General features: G+C 40.9%; 2 protein-coding genes across 2 annotated transcripts in view; one reads left to right on the top strand and one right to left on the bottom strand.

Moving 5' to 3' along the window:
• LOC126268175 (opioid-binding protein/cell adhesion molecule homolog) overlaps positions 1–21,824 on the bottom strand; it is a 2,429,635-nt gene that overhangs the window by 914,182 nt on the left and 1,493,629 nt on the right. The window lies entirely within an intron of this gene.
• Positions 1–21,824, top strand: part of LOC126268174 (sodium-coupled monocarboxylate transporter 1-like) — a 229,533-nt gene that overhangs the window by 145,576 nt on the left and 62,133 nt on the right. Inside the window, exon 6 of the mRNA XM_049973768.1 lies at positions 16,532–16,686. Within this exon, the coding sequence (XP_049829725.1) occupies positions 16,532–16,686 (155 nt within the window). The remainder of the gene's footprint in view (positions 1–16,531; positions 16,687–21,824) is intronic.

Genomic DNA, 21,824 nt, shown 5'->3' with positions numbered 1-21,824 from the left:
GGTAGTAGAATTCCTTAATTTCGTCTATCTCGTGGTCCCCAGTTCGGATGTTAACTTTCTCACAGTTCTCAATTGTGTACTTCTCAGTAACGCAAAGTACTCTAAAAACATAAACACCAGTGAAATGTATAAAAAATGGGAAGGAAGGAAGATTAGGAATTAGCAACCATTTAGCATTAGACATGCTTGAGATATTGAGAGTTACAACGCTTGCTCGTATGGAATAAGTGTAGCGTTCGTTAACAGACTTTATAATACCAAGGAAAACATAGATCTGGGAACGAGCTCGGTATTTAATCCACTGTAGTCGCGAAAGTGAATCCAGCCCTTTAAAGATTGTGTTATGTCGCTCGGTAATAAAACTTTACGCGGTGGAACTATTCCGTTATTTAATCAAAGGTCATACTTGTTTTTGAATGAACTAGTATGTACGTATGTCAGAAAGAGTACGAACACACAAAGCATACGAAAAGCTGAAAGCGACTCACTGAACTTGTTCACATCTTTTGATGTTTTGATATCAAGAAAAATTAAGCAACTATCTAGTAGGGAATTACTTTTTGATTCTCGTATTGACTGAAAAGTTTAACCAAAAGATTGTAATTGACAGTGCCAAATAGTTATGTATGAAAACATAGAATTTCAAGGTCAAACGTTGCCATACATAAAAGTAACTATCCTTCAAATTGAAGGTTATTTGACATATTCTAATAAAAGTATGATTACGTATGTCACTTTACAAATACTGTGGTATACGTGGTTAGTGGTCAAATTCTGCTGTTAACGTTATGTTATAGTGGTGTCTGTTTTACCCTTTGTTTTAATCTTCATCTTCTTCGTTTAAAATTTTTTACTGGTGTTACATTTTCGGTATGTTTTACACTGTAACATTTTTAAAAAGAAGGAAAAAATCAATATATAGGGCGCAGTATTATAACTTTTTGTCATAGCTTCCAACTGTTTAAAGTACAACATTGACTTTTGCTTTTAATACATGACATCTATTTGGGAAGCGAGCTTGACAACTGTGCTCCAGGGATAAGAAGCTGTGTATATTTTGAGGTTGCACTTTATATGAAGCTTTTCTAGCATAGGGAAAAAATAATTTATAAATGCTCAATCTTAAATGATTCTTAAGGAATTATATTAACTATTTAGTGTGATATTTTTTTCGAAAGGGGGCCTGATGATAACACTTGGAACCAAAACCGGTATCTGGTAGGTAAAATAAAAGTGCTGCTATAGACTAAAGCAATTTTTTCTTTTGAAAGTCATTTTACCACTAAAGACTATTCCTTGGCAACTAGAAATCACTACTACGTCAGAGACATGTTTTCATATGTAGATCTAGTTCATGCAAAGGGAACAAAACTAAAAATCTATTAAATCTGAAAACTGTGCTGCAATGGAAAGTTACCAATAATTTTTGTGGCCCCAAGACAAAATAATCTCGAAGTCACAACCACCTATATTTCTCAGGTCCGTCTTGTTCACATAAACTTTTACGCTTCACTATTACCGGTTTTGGCTGCTGCCATCTTCAGATAATAAAATACTCTGCTGTAGTATCAATGCCAAACTAAACATGTAGTTACATAGTAAGTGCTCAGACTTTATGTCTTCAATCCACAACCTTCTACACAACTATATTTTCAGAGGATATCAATCTACTCTATGACCCTTGTGCGGCATGGGTAATTAATCATTCAAAAAAATCTCTGCTGCCAAAGGCTTTATTGCCAACGATGAGTTTCGTTTGGATGGCGCATATTCTCATTATCTGCAAGTAATCACTATGTATACTGGACTTAAATGTTTTTCTAGGTTGACGCACAAATTATGTTTAACGTTTTCCGTAAACGAACTACAAGCGATGGTTTTGTACATGCCTTGTCATGTCACCCCATCGGATAGAAACTTACTGTCTTATCTTCCCCTCAGTGAATGATGTGGCGCTTAATATAACTTGATAGCCTAATTCACTAGAAAGTGAATTAAGTAATTTGAAGCTTATCTCTGAAGACGATATCTATAATACCAACCTATAACAAAAGCTATTTCGTCAAAAAACGTTAAATTTTGAATAACACAAGCAGTCTGTGTAGGTTTCAGAATTCAACTACTTCACTCCACCTTTCCTGGGTGATATATCGTATGGACTACTTAACCCCCTCAAAGTGCATCAGGTTAGAGATTCATGATATGATCCACTGCCTCTTCATCCATAATTAACAACTAACTAAAATTTTCTTTAATAAGTCAGATATGTGTAAGCTCACCTGCCCTATTCTCCCGGAACATACATCGGACAAACTGGTGGTTCAGTCTCTGTTAATCCAACATGGACTCGGGACATCAGCTGTTCAAGTAACTGTCAATGAAATTCACCAACAGCCGTGTAATTGGTTATTTTGTATTATTTTGGCTACCAGTTCCGGCATTCCACTATGATATCTTCAGGTCCCACATGTATCTCCCAAAAAGAAAAGATATTGTCATACAGTGCCATATATTTCTGGGTGTCGTGAATTCAAAACCGTATCCGATGTACTTCATTCGAATATTTTATTGCATAGTAGAATGTCGGAATTGGTAGTCAAAACAAAATAAAATATCACCTCAGTACACGGATTTTGGTGAATTTAATTGATAACTGGTGTTTCTGATTAAGTAAGATTATAAGAGCAACTTCATACCAAAAAGAGCCCGATAAAAAAGAAATAATCCTTCCCAGCGGCCATTGTGAACCTACCGTCGAAGCTTTACGCAGTGTCTCTAAAAGTAAAATACCAACAATTCTGGAAGATTTTTTTGAATGAAGCTGCAACCATTTGACTGTAATAATTTTTTATTTATTTACTATGCAATCCAGATTTCGGTCTTGGGCCATTTTCAAGTAGAAAGCAAGAAATAGGGCAACCATGAAAATATTGGATAAATAATGTAATTGTTTACATTTATATGTTAGAGGACATCAGACTGGTATGAAATACAAGCCGTTGTCAGAAAAGGTTATCTGGTCGTACAGTCCATATCTGTCATTAGTAGAACTGAGAACATCTCTAAAACACGTAAATAATTTACAGACTTTCATTTGTGCAGTCTAGAGCACAGCTGTTGTATGAAATGCTAACTAGTAAATAAATATGTAACACACTTATGTCTGAACAGCAGCTGAAATGGACACATGAAATGATCTTCGAAAGATTGCCTGAGAGATATCACAGTTTGCAGAGCGTAATCTGTGGTGTGTTAGGGCGCAAGGTAGCTGAAGTGTTTATTTTGCACGATAAATACATTATCTTTGCATACATCGGTATGTATCAGTGTTCGCAGTGTATGACTCGTAGTGTATGTCAACATCGTCAAACGTCTTATCGTAATTTATTTGTAATGTAGTAAACTGTTTAAGACATGGTGTCCTATTTAGGTGATTAATAATATGTACTGTTACAAATTGCAGTAGCATTACTGTCGCATATTTAAAAAATGCACCACCGGAGAGGCAACAGAACCGCAGCCAGAACGGATAAGTTTTCTAGAAAGTATTTGGAATACAAAGGAGATGCAAGAGAAAGGGCGCTGGTTTTTGGAGATTGGCTAGAACTGCTATGTAGACACATGAGGCTTGATGTAAGCTCACGAGGACAGCCTCGAGGCGTGGCAGTGCGTTGGCGGTGGCCAGATGTAGTCACACGAGACTCAGCAGAGGAGGCGGGAAGCGCCAATATGCATGGGGCGGCGTGGCCTACTGTACAGTGTAAAGACGGAGGCGGTGTCGACCAAAGCCAGTTCAGGAGGGAGGCTGTGTGGGTCATGCCTGGGGCCTTGTAGGATGTGCTCTGGCTTGCTCACATTCATACATAACCATCAACTCCTTCCATGGGATTTTGCAACCTGGAGTAGTGTATTATCATTCAAGTCGTTATCCATGTGTTACTCAGACTGGCAATTAAGGAATGCAGTTATTCAAGTATTGTCTTTGTTCCCAAAGAAAGCAGGTGTTGACAGATGTGAAAATTACCGACTATCAGTTTAATAAGTCACAGCTGCAAAATATTAACTCGAATTCTTTACAGACGAATGGAAAAACTGGTAGAAGCAGACCTCGGGGAATATCAGTTTGGATTCCGTAGAAATGTTGGAACACGTGGGGCAATAGTGACCTTACGACTTATCTTACAAGAAAGAGTAAGGAAAGGCAAACCTACGTTTCTAGCATTCGTAGAATTAGAGAAAGCTTTTGACAATGTTGACTGGAATACTCTCTTTCAAATTCTAAAGGTGGCAGGGGTAAAATACAGGGAGCGAAAGGCTATTTTCAATTTGTACAGAAACCAGATGGCAGTTGTAAGAGTCGAGGGACACGAAAGGGAAGCAGTTGTTGGGAAGCGAGTAAGACAGGGTTGTAGCCTCTCCCCGATGTTATTCAATCTGTATATTGAGCAATCAATAAAGTAAACAAAAGAAAAATTCGGAATAGGCATTAAAGTCCATGGAGGAGAAAGAAAAACATTGAGGTTCGCCGATGACATTGTAATTCTGTCAGAGACAGCAAAGGACTTGGAAGAGCAGTTGAACGGAGTGGACAGTGTCTTGAAAGGAGGATATAAAATAAACATCAACAAAAGCAAAACAAGGATAATGGAATGTAGTCGAAATAAGTTGGGTGATGCTGAGGGTATTAGATTAGTAAATGAGACACTGAAAATAGTAAAGGAGTTTTGCTATCAGGGGAGCAAAATAACTGATGATGATCGAAGTAGAGAGGATATAAAATATAGATTGGCGTTTCTGAAGAAGAGAAATTTGTTAACATCGAGTATAGATTTTAGTGTCAGGAAGTCGTTTCTGGAAGCATTTGTATGGAGTGTAGCCATGTATGGAAGTTAAACATGGACGATAAATAGGGTGGACAAGAGAATAGAGGCTTTCGAATCATGGTGCTACAGAAGAATGCGGAAGATTAGATGGGTAGATCACATAACTAATGAGGAGGTAATGAACAGAACTGCAGAGGATAGGCGTTTGTGGCACAACTGGACAAGGAGAAGGGACCAGTTGGTAGGACATGATCTGAGGCATCAAGGAATCACAAATTTAGCATTGGAGGGCAACGTGGGGGGTAAAATCGAAGAGGGAGACCAAGAGACGAATACAATAATATACTGAATGATGTAGGTTGCAGTAAGTACTGGGAGATGAAGAAGCTTGCACAGAATAGAATAGCATGGAGAGCTGCATCAAACCAGTCTGAGTACTGTAGACCACAACAACAACAACTTTGTTTTACTATTTCTCGAGCAATTTCCATAACCCTTTCAGTCTTTTAGTTAGTCATCTCCACGTTTGCTGGTTGAACCGACCTTCTGCTGTCTCCGGTGTCATTGTAGTCTAGACCACATGCTGGACGCGGTTTGAGGACATTTTTTCTGGTTTCAGATACGGCCTTAAGTCGTAGAATTAGAATGCAGTCATCATGCCGCGAGTTAGAAATAGGTCACCTCTCTTTTGAATGTCGGTAGTAACCAGCACGACATCACATATAACAACAGAATGGCTTTGAGAACCCCTTTTAGATTACTTGGAAACCCGTACGCTGACCAGCAGCAGAGCCAGAAGCCAGGACAGAAAAAGAAAGAGGGCTCTTCTCTCGCTTTTGAGAAAGGAGGCTCCTGAAGAAAGAGATAGAGGCTGGGACTAGCCCAGCACAGACGGCGCCTGGGGGCAAGGAGGACACCCTGGAAGGCGGCCAGAGGCGGTGCAGCCTCTGTAGCAGCGGACGAATGGCGCCCGGAGTCGAGCAGGACATCCCGCAAAGCGGCCAGGGTCGCCCGAGAGCAGTGCGAGGACGCGGACAACGGTGAGAGGACAGGCGGCGGCCATGGCGGGCAGCACAGGGTCGCAGATGCCACAGGGGAGATGCATCATCACCGGCAACGACAGAAAGAAGTGTGGACACGAGGGCAGACAGCAGCCATGTGGCGAGGCGGAGATATTGTTTCCAGTACAGGCTCTTATGTGCCTGAATCGCAACGTGGGCAGTTCGTTAGTTTGTCGGATGTGCTAAAATCATTACTGCAATCATTTGAAGGCACTAAGAACACACTGAGAGAGTTGCTTGACAATTGTGATCTTGCATTTGAACTTATAGAACCAGAGCAGCACGATAACCTTTTGAAATTGGTTTAAACTAAAATAATGGGCTCAGCACGTCGCAAGTTATTAGTCAATGATCTAAGCGCCAGTAGGTGAGATGTGCATGCCATACAAGTTAGTAAAACGGCACTTGACTTCTACGAATGTCATATGTATGCAGTTCGGCAGGAACGAGGGGAAAGTATGCATATAGCTCAGCAGGGCCCGAGGTTGGATACCATGCATCACCATTCCATGGAAGGAATCTGAGGTACCAAGCAAGAACCTATGTAGGAGACAGCTTTGCTTTCATTTGGAAATTATGCAGAACAGTATTTATCTAAGAAATTTACGATGACAGGAAAAATAAAATAGCGCAAGTGCGAGGTAAGCAGTTAACTTTACGAGAGGCTATAGAGATAGCTCTGACAGAGTAGAGCGTGATAGCCTCGAACGAGAAAAGATAATCACCCAATGTGGTGGTGCAGTGCCATGAACTGAGAAGCAGGCCACCAAGTTTTACACATGTGGAAGCCAGGCCATATGGCGCATAAAGGAACAAGGGAACTGGGACAGTTGTATCAAGAAAATGCAGGGAAATGGACCAGTCACGAGACGTGAGGCGCTCACAATGTCACTCATCAAGTCATAGAGGCAGATGTGCGTCGGTAACTTGTTTTGAAAGCAAACTAAATGGTCATTACCCGAGAGATAGTCAGAGAGCTTTTGTAAAGCATATAGAGGAAGTATGATGGGCAGGTAGGCCGAGATTTCTTCAAAGAACACGGACTCATAATCAGTTATACCACCAGAAGACGGTTGAACTATGGGGGACGGATCAGAATGAAGACGGAGGAAGAGTTTGAGCTGCGCTCGGTGCAGATTGGTATTAGAAGTCGGAAAATTGCTAATGTGGTTGTCTACTCACTGAAAAGAGAAGACTCCTTCAGAGAAACCTCAGACAGAGAGTGAAAGGCCTATAAGGAAATGAAGACGCAGACACAGTGTAAGCTCTGCATAGTAAATACAAAGAAAATTGAAGAATCTTGCGAGAGACTCTTAATCGTGAAGCAAGAAAATTGTGGGAGGGCTAGAGGGAATTGTGACAGGAATTCGTCCACTGTCGGAACGCAACAGAAGCAGACAAAAGATAACGCCGTAAAGAAGCAAAATGATAACAAACAAATTCTTTCAGCGTCAACAACAGGACCCCGTGAGGCACAGGAATGTCGAATAAAAAAATAGGCGAATGGAATGAAATAACCTATAATTCAGAAACAGTAAATCACCAATAGTGTGTATTTGTACCTGAGCCACAAGTGAAAGTAGAATCAGGACAATTCCTGACGAATGCGCTGAACACTACAAATGAGAGTGTGTTACTAGAGTGCCCACAGGTGGTAGCAGAAGCAGATATGGAGTGTTCAATATGAAATGTGTCACTAAAAATAAGCCACAGTTGAAATCAAGAGCAAGTGCACTAAAGGAGAACATCCGCATAAGTTATATGACTATGGAAGAAGAGGCAGTAATCACAGAATTATGCAACATGTGTAGCAATGTTTTCCATATGCCTGGAGACAATCTATCTTACACGGATAACATTAGGTAGAGACAGGAGGTCGAGTGATACGTTCGCGACCCTACAGAATACCGCAATCACAAAAGGAGGTGTTCCAGCAACGAATCGAATAGATGTTAGGGAGCACCAAGTAAAAGTGGTTGGAATTTTCCCTTAGTTTAATTCCAAAGAGGATGGATGCCAGTGGAAAGCAAAAGTGGTGAATAGTCGCGAATTATAGGTGACTTAATGAGACGTCCGTAAATTCAATGTCTTGCTTGCCAAAGGTAGCCGTAGATCTTGATGATCTAGGACAGGCAAAGTTCTTATAAACCTTCGACTTAGCAAAGGGCTATTATCAAGGATCGAGAATCGACGGGTTGCAGTATGCCGTATGGGCATTACGAGTAAAACAGATACCCAACACAATTTAGACGTTAATAAATTCCATTTTCACAGGGCTACAAGGTAACAAATTCTTCATCTATTTGAATGCTGTGGTAATATTTCTCTGCTGCTTAGGGGAACGTAACGTGAGGCTGATGGAGGTATCCGAGAGGCTTAGACTCCACAATTTAAAGCTATTGGACGAGTGTGAGTTGTTGCAAAAGCAAGTATGTTATTTTAGTCATATTTTATAGGCCCGGGCCCTCAGGTCAGATTCACAGAAGGTCAGAGTAATGCAAGAATATCCACAACCCAAAACAGCGAAGCAATTATAGGTGTAGTTAGGGCTTGTGAGATCGTACTGGCGTTTTATGAGCAACTTCACCAAAATCGTGAAGTCGCTACATGAATTACTAAAGAAAGAAGTGCCTTATACCTCGCGTGTCGAGCAAGGAAACGCTTTTTAGCATTTGAAATAGAAGCTGATCAGTCCACCTGTGAGACAGTACCTGGACTTCATAATTATCACGGACGCTACCCAGTCCAGTACTGAAGTGGTTTCAACCCAAGGAAAAATTGGAAACGACTTATTTGTAGCGAGGATGCTGAACAATGCAGAAAGAAGATACAGTACGACTCAGAGGGAGATGTTGGCCATTTGTCGGGCAATGAAATATTTTAGAAAATATGTATTTGGAAGATAGTTTCTGATTGGTATTGGCCACAAACCCCTAATATCGTTAGCATATCAAGTCTACCAGACAGATTGATGAAATTTAGGTTAAAGTGGAGGACCACGACTATCATATCCTGCACAAGGGTGACAAATGAAATCCAGCCACCAATGCACTCTCACGAGTGAGAGACAGCACGGCAGTTGATGCGTGACAAGACGGAAATGAAAACTGTGGCCTGCGTCATGGGTGCCTATCCTGTATCTTTCCACCATGGTGCCGATCGTTTCGGTACTCAAGAACACCGAACGCTCTAGTACTCGAATTAGAGCACCTGCATTATTCAGTATGCATTTCGGAAGCGATACCGTTCGGGTGTAGAGAACCGAAGCGCTGTTGTCGGTTCGCATCCCGCAAGCCAATTAAAACCAAAGGGGCGCAGAACCGCGCATGCGCACTGCAGAGCGCACAGTGCCACGAACACAAAGTGGCTAGTAGACGACACAGGAACGCTATTCTTCGAAGTACCGAAAATTGTGTTTACGTTGCCATAACGCATGACGCCGCATTTCATCGAACTGACGTGCCCGCCTTCCTCGCTCTTGCCTCCTCCTTAACAGTATCAGGCGCAGTATATCCATTTCCATGGTTCTCAGCTGAAATTCACAGAAATTTTTAGTTTCCCTGACCGCATGTTTCCATGCATGCATAATAACAATAGCGTATTTGACTGTATTCTGCAGATTATCGTAAATGCCACATTATGTCATCTTGTTCTCATTTCCACTGACATTGTGATTTGGATTTTACGTTTCGGAAAATGAGTTAGGAATAGTGTGTAGTACCACATTATACTAGTACATCTATAAAAGCGCCCTTAAAATTGATTCTGAGAGTTCCAAAGGATAAGAATGTGGTTATAACTCGCTCCAAGAGATCCAAATGATTAAGTAGCCCACTTGCTTACATGATACGTCACCGATTTGGGTCTTAAAAACAAAATTGAAAACACGCATTTTCGAGAGCTACTGCAGTTCGTCGAAGTTTATAACATGCATCTCATGGATGAAAATGTTTCGTATATGGTGCTACAGTCTAAAAATATTAGGGTGGAGATCTTTCATCTCTGTCTATTGTTGTTGAGGATTCGATCGTACATAAACAGTTGTGACAAGCTAGATTATGAAGATGACCGCTGCTCGTTACATTCCCAGTAATTTAAGTTGTGCCCTTAGATTCCTGTCTAACCTTCAACTCGGAAATTGCTACATATTAGGAAAAAATTGTTAATTATTTCTGACAAGAAAAAATATAAAGGTCACTGTCGGTTGTTTCACTCGCAAGCAATTTCATCTCCAGCAATTTCATATTTCGTTTTTTAAACACAGAAATCACGAAATCATTACTGAGGAAGTGCGCTCTTACATGTAAGTAATAACGAATACAGCAGAAAAATATTAGCTCACTCGAATAACAATGTCTCAGATTGTGTTGCACATATGAAGAGGGAAAAAAAATTCTTTCACGTATCTGTGAGTGAACCCATGTCCTTGGGGATGGCATTCCCGCGCGTAACCACTTTTTTTTTAATTCCACAAAAAAAAGTAACAAAAATGGCTACAATGAAATGACACAAATAAGGTGGCAGATAATTGCAGTCATAAATTACAGCATTCATAGAATGAGGAATGATATTTAGTCCTTAGCAGTAGCACACACTTAGAACCTTCACTGTCACCTTCAACTGGTGGCAGTTCAGCATGCACACTTTCTTCTTCTGCAGCCTGAGGTTCCTAATCATCATTCACCAGACCCAAATTAATCATTCAGTAAATACTTGACGTGTGTTTCTTCAGGGTAAATCATGTGGAGAGAAGAGCAATCCCGAACAGTGACATCGCAGAATCCTTCACTGCCTTGTTATTTTTGTCAGTTCCAGCCTTCTAAACGCATCCTTTTTTTTTTTTTTTTTGGTCATCAGTCTACTGACTGGTTTGATACGGCCCGCTACGAATTCTTTTCCTGTGCTAACCTCTTCACTTCATCTCAGAGTAGCACTAGCAACCTAGGTCCTCAATTATTTTCTTGACGTATTCCAATCTCTGTCTTCCTCTACAGTTTTTGCCCTCTACAGCCACCTCTAGTACTATGGAAGTCATTCCTTCATGTCTTTGCAAATGTCCTATCATCCTGTCCCTTCTCCTTTCCTCTCCGATTCTGCGTAGAACCTCCTCATTCCTTACCTTATCAGTCCACCTAATTTTCAACATTCGTCTATAGCACCACATCTCAAATGCTTCGATTCTCTTCTGTTCCGGTATTCCCACAGTCCATGTTTCACTACTATACAATGCTGTACTACAGACGTACATCCTCAGAAATTTCTTCCTCAAATTAAGGCCGGTATTTGATATTAGTAGACTTCTCTTGGTCAGAAATGCCTTTATTGCCATAGCGAGTCTGCTTTTGATGTCCTTGTTGCTCCGTCCATCATTGGTTATTTTACTGCCTAGGTAGCAGAATTCCTTAACTTCATTGATTTCGTTACCATCAATCCAGATGCTAAGTTTGTCGCTGTTCTCATTTCTGCTACTTCTCAGTACCTTCGTCTTTCTCCGATTTACTCTCAAACCATACTGTGTACTCATTAGACTGTTCATTCCATTCAGCAGATCATTTACTTCTTCTTCACTTTCACTCATGATAGCACTGTCATCAGCGAATCGTATCATTGATATCCTTTCACCTTGTATTTTAATTCCACTCCTGAACCTTTCTTTTATTTCCATCATTGCTACCTCGATGTACAGATCGAAGAGTAGGGGCGAAAGGCTACAGCCTTGTCTTACACCTTCTTAATACGAGCACTTCGTTCTTGATCGTCCACTCTTATTATTCCCTCTTGGTTGTTGTACATATTGTATAGGACCCGTTTCTCCCTATAGCTTACCCCTACTTTTTTCAGTATCTCGAACAGCTTATATTGTCGAACGCTTTTTCCAGGTTGACAAATCCTCTGAACGTGTCTTGATTTTTCTTTAGCCTTGCTTCCATTATTAGCCGTAACGTCAGAATTGCCTCTCTCGTGCCTTTACTTTTCCTAATGCCAAACTGATCGTCACCTAGCGTATTCTCAATTTTCTTTTCCATTCTTCTGTATTTTATTCTTGTAAGCAGCTTCGATGCATGAGCTGTTAAGCTGATTGTTCGATAATTCTCGCACTTGTCAGCTCTTGCCGTCTTCGGAATTGTGTGGATGATGCTTTTCCGAAAGTCAGATGGTATGTCGCCAGACTCATATATTCTACACAACAACGTGAATAGTCGTTTTGTTGCCACTTCCCCTAATGATTTTAGAAATTCTGATGGAATGTGATCTATCCCTTCTGCCTTATTTGACCTTGAGTCCTCCAAAGCTCTTTTAAATTCCGATTCTAATACTGGATCCCCTATCTCTTCTAAATCGACTCCCGTTTCTTCTTCTATCACATCAGACACATCTTCACCGTCATAGGGGCTTTCAATGTATTCTTTCCACCTATCTGCTCTCTCCTCTGCATTTAACACTGGAATTCCCGTTGCACTCTCAATGTTACCATCGTTGCTTTTAATGTCACCAAAGGTTGGTTTGACTTTCCTGTATGCTGAGCCTGTCCTTCCGACAATCATATCTTTTTCGATGTCTTCACATTTTTCCTGCAGCCATTTCGTCTTAGGTTCCCTGCACTTCCTATTTATCTGATTCCTCAACGACTTGTATTTCTGTATTCCTGATTTTACCGAAACATGTTGGTACTTCCTCCTTTCATCAACCAACTGAAGTATTTCTTCTGTTACCCATGGTTTCTTCGCAGCTACCTTCTTTGTACCTATGATTTCCTTCCCAACTTCTGTGATGGCCCTTTTTAGAGACGTCCATTCCTCTTCAACTGTGTTACCTACTGCGCTATTCCTTATTGCTGTATCTATAGCGTTAGAGAACTTCAAACGTATCTCGTCATTCCTTAGAACTTCCGTATCCCACTTCTTAGCATACTGATTCTTCCTGACTAATGTCTTGAACTTCAGCCTACTCTTCATCACTACTATATTGTTATCTGAGTCTGTATCTGCTCCTGGGTCGCCTTACAATCCAGTATCTGATTTCGGAATCTCTGTCTGACCATGATGTAATCTAATTGAAATCTTCCCGTATCTCTCGGCCTTTTCCAAGTATACCTCCTCCTCTTGTGATTCTTGAACAGGGTATTCGCTATTACTAGCTGAAACGTGTTACTGAACTCAATTAGTCTTTCTCCTCTTTCATTCCTTGTGTCAAGCCCATATTCTCCTGTAACGTTTTCTTCTACTCCTTCCCCTACAACTGCATTCCAGTCGCCCATGACTATTAGATTTTCGTCCCCCTTTACATACTGCATTACCATTTAAATATCCTCATACACTATCTGTTCATCTTCAGCTTGAACAGATAGAGAAAGTGTATATCTTCAGCTTGCGACGTCGGCATGTATACCTGAACTATCGTTGTCGGTGTTGGTCTGCTGTCGATTCTGATTAGAACAACCCGGTCACTGAACTGTTCACAGTAACACACCCTCTGCCCTACCTTCCTATTCATAAAGAATCCTACACCTGTTATTCCATTTTCTGCTGCTGTTGATATTACCTGATACTCATCTGACCAGAAATCCTTGTCTTCCTTCCACTTCACTTCACTGACTCCTACTATATCTAGATTGAGCCTTTGCATTTCCCTTTTCAGATTTTCTAGTTTCCCTACCACGTTCAAGCTTCTGACATTCCACTCCCCGACTCGTAGAACATTATACTTTCGTTGATCCTTAGGGAGTTCAAAATCTTCCTTTATATCAGACACCACATGTTTGCGGTCGTATTCTTGTATCTGCTGTACTACTGATTTATTTTTCATGTGTGACTTGCAGGTGAGGTTAGGGTCGGGAACGTGACCCAACCCATTCCCTCTCTACTAGGAATCTAGTTCCTAACCCATACCCATTCTGTGGAAGACAATTCGGAGCATGTTACCATATTTCTTATTGTGATTCTGATATTTAAGTATTTTCTTGAATTCATTTGCATATGTATCTTGTATTCAATATGGTCATCGCTCCCAATACTGTTAAAAACGTAACTTGTATATTTTCCCTTTAACCAAATCACTGCGTCATTTTTTGCCTCAGGGTAGTAACTTTCTTCTGGTCTGAAGAAAATGTTAGTCAGTACATTGTTTGCTGAAGTTGGAACACTGGTCACAAGAAATGTACATTTGCTGCAAACACAGTGCCCTAGCAGTAGTCCTTAGGTTTGTAGGGTCGCTGGGTAACGTCTTCTAGGTTCCTCATGCGCCAATAGAAGCTTGCGAAATCAGTTCCTCACTATAACCACCAGTTATTTATTTCGCAAGTAGCGAGCTAGGTGGTAATGGAACACAGTGTTTCAGAAGTATCCATCACGACGGCTACAAATTCAGGAACGTATCAACAGCGACCACGAACTCAGTGAAGCTGCCGAAACTGCATTTCTATAATTTCTTCAGTAAGTCGGTTTAACCTGACTTGTTGCCCAACAGTAAACGATTTTTTATTAAATTTGCGTTTTTTCATGCACGTCGGAAACTAGATACATGTACGCTAAATAACAACTTTGCAGCTAGCCCTAAGTGCCCTCAAACGGGATCCAGCAAACTGATAAAAAGCGCTTAAGGATGGGTTTCTATAGTCTGGTCATATAAACCTTATGCTAAAATGGTTTAAGACCGCATAATCTATCTAGTTATTAATTTTAATCGTTCTGTCGCCCAAGTCAGTGGAGTAAGCGGCAAGAAATGAGATGGAGCTTCCTATGGCAGTAATTTTTTCATGCATGCTATCAGCAATCACATTTTACATAAATTTAGAAACCTCGGCAACAAACAACCTTGTATCTTCATAAAGGAAAAACGCAGTCGTTTCTTCGATATATATGCAATTTAACCAGTTCTGTTCAAGAATGGTTCAAATGGCTCTGAGCACTATGGGACTCAACTGCTGTGGTCATTAGTCCCCTAGAACGTAGAAATACTTAAACCTAACTAACCTAAGGACATCACACACATCCATGCCCGAGGCAAGATTCGAACCTGCGACCGTAGCAGTCGCACGGTTCCGGACTGCGCGCCTAGAACCGCGAACCAAGTTCTGTGACACTCTCTCTCTATATATATATCACACAATTGGGATGAAATCAACGGAAGACAAGAAACCGAAAGAACTACTTTAACTAATTGAAAATCTCAGAAATTAGTTAAACTGAATGAATAATGATGAAACAATTTATACAAACAGGGCAAGTGAGACAGGAAATCACGGATGAGACGAGGCACGCTCTTTGTTAGTTGGCGAATGCCCTAAGCGTGAATAACACGTTTGAAGCTGAGCACTGTATTACCAGATATCACCAGAGTGGACATTTAATAGTGGCGTGCATGCATTATAGATGAAAAGAAACGTATCAACCTATTTAGGTTATACCACGCTTTAGTCTCTCCTTGCTTATGACAGAGCATGAGCGAATAAGCTCTCCCTTCTTACGTGTGCAGTTAGGGGAAGAATATTGCGTTGTGTAGTGGACGATCTGATGAAGTGATATCACGGTGTTTTCGAAACATGAACAACGGAGCTGAAAAAAAAAACAACTGAATGCAACAGAGGGCGTGCAGCTGGACACCATCATCAATATATCCATCAAGCTTGCGGGTAATCCGTATTGCCGTATGGAATAGCGGCAAGATGGGTGACCGTCGTATCGCGTAAATGGACAAAGATCGACGACAAACGATTTGCAAGGTGGCCCGAGAGAAAGGATTAGAGCATATGACTGCTTCACATTCTGAAGAAATCTTGGGAATGAGAACAAATCCACCGAATGATGGAGCAGTGGCTACGATTCGACGGTATTCGTACTTCTCGGAAAGCTACGTACGTGAGGCTTTCTCACGCCTTACCGTTACGATGGCTGTTTATGGGCGAAATCGTAGGATCCACAACTGAAATGTTAATCATGTCAATCATTCCGTCATTACATTCGTCAGAATCTCAGCAAAGTGGAAAATAGGTCTATTTGCATTCCGTTGTACAAATATGATGGTGTTATCCTAACGCATACCATTCTCTAACTGCGTTCCATCAATGCGCTTTGTTATTGTTCGTTTTTGGAACAAAATCTGCTACCAACTTTGAGAAAGAAGTACGGCACCTTTCGTATAACCCACCAATCAGTTTTCACGAAATGTCAGGGTACATACATCGCGAGTTGTGAGTGCTCCACTCGATCGATGACACTGTGGAAGCGCTGTACCATTGACCATACTACCCGGATTTAGACGCTGGCTACTCTGACTTTATACCAGACATGAAGGTAGTGCACTGTTACACAGATTCGTAAGGCAGTACAATCCCTCCATTCTAACTATTAACACAACTGGCTCTGATAAAGGTCTTCTCCATCTTCCACATTCCTGGCTACTGGTTAAACGCAAAGGTAGTGACTACTTTGAGGGACAGTAAAACACTGAAACATTTTTCTGCGTCCTATCTGTTGTAAATAAATATTTGCCCCTTTCGAAAATTTGACCCCCGTATGTTAGGAGTTAGAAACAACGAAACGTCCGGGGATTCAGCAACAAATGTCTGCGATTTCTTTTGAGTGTTTGCTCGCTGATGTGAAGTCCTTGGTGAAGGGGGGTAGTCTACTGAATTCATTTGCGGTGCAGGGCGGCCTGAAGGCGGTGGTGTGGACGGACTTCCTGCAGAGCGGAGTCACGCTGGCAGCCTTCATCGCGGTGCTTATCCTGGGGGTGGTGAGCGCCGGCGGCTTCGCAGAGGTGTGGCGGGCCGCCGACGAGGGCGGCAGGGTCTCCTTCTTCGTGTGAGTAAGCAAAGTGCCTTACTGTACAATATCATAGCAGGTAGGCGATTAGGCAATACGTTTTGCAAGTCCATTTTTAATGGGATGACATTCTCAGAGGGTTAAATTACATTTGGCGAAACCGGACACTTGTTCCTGACAGATCTCGAGCTGATTAGCCATATAGTTGACGCTCAGCCCTGTGGAGAGATATATTAAGAAATATCTGCTACTGGCCATGCACTCCTGAGGCTTAGTACGATTAAATGAGAAAGAAAGAAAGAAACTATAACACTCTTGTTTGTAACATGCATGGGAATCCGATTGCTACCTACCCGCCCTTTCCCTACTATCTCTATCTTATCCTCCCTCTCTCTTTGTTCGTCTCCACCTCCTTCCTCCTCTCTCTTTCCATCACTTCCTCCCTCCCTCCCACTCAATCTCCTCATGTTCTCTCTCTCCCCTATCTCTCTGTCCATCACGTCCTTTCCCCTTCCTATGTCGATTTTCCCCTCTCCTTCTCTCTTCATCTTCCCCCTTCTGCCACTCTCTTTCTGTCCATTACCTCCTCCACCATTTTTATGTCCATCTTTTCCTGATCCACTCTCTCCATCGCCTCCCAGCCCTTTCTCTGTCCACCTCTTGCTTTCTGATTTTTTTCTCCATTTTCTCCCACCTTTCTGTCCATCTCCTCTTGCCCCACTCTCTGGCCTTGTTTACTTCTCTTGCCCATTCAGATTACGCGACACTATTTTAGTCATAAACTGATAAGCCATATACAGAACGTGCGTGTTTGCCAACAAATATTTAAGGTAAATCGGTAAAGAACGTGTCGAGATTTTTGTTGAAGACGTTTCCGCTTTAAACTTTACATATTTAATTAGATATTCTACATATTTAGGAAATAGATATATAAAAACACACACTTACATCAAATACAAAGTCGTGTCACCATTTCGAAACAAGCGGTGAAGAATTTTCGGAGACTTACGATATTGTAAAAACAGACATTTCCGTTTTTATTTGGTTATATCTAAATGCTGGTGTTTTTATACACTCACTATAGTAATACATAAAAGTACAGGTGTAGACGAATGCAGTATTGTCTCAAAATTTCAAAAGAATCTGTTTAAAACTTTCGGAGGTTCAAGATTTTGAACAAATGAATATGAAACGTTTGCTAACTTCTTTATTAATATATATATATTTAGATATTATATGGCGCTCCAGTAGGTCCACAAGAAATGCTCGTATTCGAATGCAACGTTGTATCAAAATTTCAAATAAATCGGTGAAGAATTTTGTGAGGTTTACGATTTTGTACAAAAGAACATTTATATTTTTATTTATATAGATAGTTATCTCATTATTTTTATTATTACGGTATTAAGTACTACAAGTATCAATTAATAACTTTTTACTGTACTATCTTCTGACAAGCTTCTCCACTTGGTGCATCCTCTTTGCGTGTACCGTCTTGCTCCATTATTTCGTTGACGCGGTCATTCCAAGATTACCTGCAAGGTGGTTTCAAGTCAAAACTTTTCCTAGGCCGCAGATGATCTGGCATTCTCAAGAAGTGCCTATAGCACTATAACAATTTTCTTTCAGTTATGCCTACCAGAGATTTCTACCACAGTTTGATTTTCCACCATTTTAGCTCTTACGTCATCGTTAGCTTTTTCCTCCAGCCTTGATGGCCCGGCACTCCTTCGTAAACGATGCGTTTCTACAGCTATCAGCCTTCTTTGGACGTCAGCGTCTAACATCCGTAGTTCTCATGCACAGCTTAGGACCGATTCAACCACTAGCATATCCGATATTTTCTTATTGTTATTAGAAATATTCTTGTCCTATAAAAAAGAATTCATGAGCCCTATTACTTTTCTGTTTCGCTGTATTCTATAATATACCTCCATATTACCCAATCAACTTTTGTCATTTTATGCCCATAAATATCTAATTTTATACCATTACTGCACCGTCATTGACGTGAACTTTAAAATTCCTAATGATCTAGCCTCTTCAGAAAAAGGACTTAATATTTTAGTGTTAATTTATTTTTATTTACTTTTTTAGGTATAACTATTAATTTATATATTCTTTTTGGGAAACGTTTTAAAGTTATTAACCTACAATTACGAGTTATTCTCTTTTTATTAGCCCCAAGTTGTCATATTTCTGACATAAACGTATCATCAACTCAACATCGTATTTACCTCGTCATAGAATGGCTTGATCATCAGAACAATCTTGCGAAAACATCTGCACATCGTCCTAATGTTTTCCCAGTTTGCGAGGCTTCCCTTTACGTTTTCGATCCTCAGGAAGTTTTTACGTACCACCGATCCAACCCGCAAACAGGAGAACTAGGATTTGACATGACGGTTTACTAACCTAGGACGGTAGACTACACTACGTCTAAAGAGACCACCTCCTACGATAAGACTTTGTTAAGAATTAGCAATAAATTAAACATCAGCCATTAAGGAAACTCTGTAAACGCTATTGAAGGAGAATTTGGTCTAAGATCAATTCGATTTTAGACGGAATACTCGTGGTACCATTGCAAAAAGACTCTTGCTAATTGTGGGCGAGATGTTTATAGAAAATGGAACAGATCGATGTATGTGTATTTTACATACCTGCAAAAGACATTTAATGATGTGGTTTGGGATAAGCTTGCAATTAAAACTCGGGAAAAGAGAGTCCCCCACTTACGAACTTACATTATTTAAATCGCGTCTATGAAAATGAGAGGAGAAAGTGCCAGCTGCACAGAACCAGGAAAGAAGTAACACAAGCCTTTTGACTGCGTCCTACCCTTCGTCAGTCTGGACTTGGAAAATAGGATTGACCACTTCCTCTTGATGATAAGGGGGCAAAAGCTGAAGGTTTTCAGATGAGGTGGTTCTTCTACCAAGAGGTGAAAGAGAATTTCAGACTATCGTAGACACCATTTATGCTAAATGAAAGACTTCTGGAATCAAAATCAATAGAAATAAAGCAAAAATAAGGGTACTAGAAGGGAAATAAACGGGCAAAGATAATGATAAATAGAGAAATATTAGAGAAGTTGAAAAGCTTTAAATAGCTAAGAAACAGAACACGAAACTAATGACCCCAGGAGGAACCAAAAGTTTAAGATAATGCTGAATGCAGAAATATTAAAGCACGTGGAAAGCTTTAAACAGGTAAGAAATGGAATAAAGAATGACAAGGAAATTGAAACCAGGACAGAAATTGATAAAGAGTCAAGTTGAGAGAAAAGTTGGATTTTCTGCAGCAACAGGGACAAAGATTTGATGAGAATGCTGATACAATGCTTTGTATGTAGCGTCCCCCGGTATGATGCTGAAACATGTGCAATGGAGAAAAAGCCATAGGCTTTTGAGCTGCCGACATTAGGGGGATGGAAAAAATGGTTCAAATGGCTCTAAGCAATACGGAACTTAACATCTGAGGTCTTCAGTCCACTAGACTTAGAGCTACTTAAACCTAACTGACCCAAGGACATCACACACATCTATGACCGAGGCAGGGTTCGAACTTGCGACCGTAGCAGCAGCGCGGTTCCGGAAGAGGGTTGAAAGAATACGTTCGATGGATTGAGCGAAAAATGTAGAAGGTCTACGAAGAGTTACAGAAGAAAGACAACTAATATAATAAACAGGAGGAAAAAGCCTTAGTTGGACATATATTAGAAAAGGAGGAAAGGCTGTGAAAATGTGTTACATGGGTTTGTATAGACGAAAAATAGGAGAGGAAGGAAGAAGTTTCAGACCCTTGACAGTGTACTGGAAAGCAACACATGCGGTAACATGAAGGACGCAATAATTTGTAGGAACTTGAGACACAGTAAGACTTGGCATCACAGCAGATGTCAAGGAAGACACGTGAGGGGGCTGCGTCCGCTGACTCGATACAGCTATGAAACACAGCGGACGGCCGCTTGTCAGTCGCTCTCGCGTTTGGTCTATGAAACCTTTCCCTACGCGCCATTCAAAGTTCGACTTTGCTTTTCTGCTCAATGGATTTTGCCCACACTCTGCACCGATTTATAAAGCTTATGGAGTAACAGACCATATTTGCCATTGGATTCAAAGACTTCCATGAACATATAATTCAGCACGTCGCCCTTAACGGAACAAAATCGGGAGATAAAGGTAATTTGCGGAGTAGACCAAGGAAGTGTGGCAGTACCGTTACTAACTACAATGTGTGTAAATGAAGTAGTAGAAAGAGTCTGAAGCTCTTTAATGCTGCTCGCGGATGGTGCAGTTACATATAGGAAAGTAGAACGCAAAAAGACAGTATCGATTTGCCAAATGACCTTCAGGAATTTGATGATTGGTGCGTTTCTTGCAGTTGACACTAAATGTGAATAAGTGTACCACTTTCTCGCACACAGAAAAGAAATCCACTGACGTGGATGTACACTTACGTATAATGACCGATTGTGTGAATAGTGTACCGTAAAATATCTAGGAGTACTTATCAAACTCGACCTTAAGATGGATACTCATTCGCGAAGCCCGCATCTCGTGGTCGTGCAGTAGCGTTCTCGCTTTCCGCACCCGGGTCCCCGGGTTCGATTCCCGGATGGGTCAGGGATTTTCCCTGCCTCCTGATGGCTGGGTTTGTGTGTTGTCCTTAGGTTAGTTAGGTTTAAGTAGATCTAAGTTCTACGGGACTGATGACCATAGATGTTAAGTCCCATAGTGCTCAGAGCCATTTGAACCATTTGAACCATTCGCGAAATCTAGATACGCTAAATAAAAACCAATGGGAGTGCGACTGATTGCTATGTGCCGTGCTTCCTTATACTCCACGGTCGCTGTGCACAACGGTTCGTTATGGAATCAAAGCTGGTACAAAGTTGGAAAAGCAGACGTCAGACATTCATAGGAAGAATCTTTAGAAAATGAAACTCATCCACGAAGAAAGTGGCTTATAAAGTGGTAGTTCGACCGATTCTTGAGTGTTGTTCAACAATGTGGGATCCTTGACAGGTGCGTCATGGCAACGTTTTGTCGGCACGAGAAAGTTACAGAGACGTTCAACAAACTTCAGTGGCAGACGTTACAAGATAAGCGTTATGCATCACTAAGAAGTTTACTAGTGAAAAATCCGTTAGAAAACTTCCCGGAAAGAGCCGA

The sequence above is a fragment of the Schistocerca gregaria genome, chromosome 4, assembly GCF_023897955.1.
Source record: "Schistocerca gregaria isolate iqSchGreg1 chromosome 4, iqSchGreg1.2, whole genome shotgun sequence".
NCBI lineage: Eukaryota > Metazoa > Arthropoda > Insecta > Orthoptera > Acrididae > Schistocerca > Schistocerca gregaria.
The sequence above is the reverse complement of the archived record's forward strand: the minus strand, read 5'-3'. Positions and strand labels throughout refer to the sequence as shown.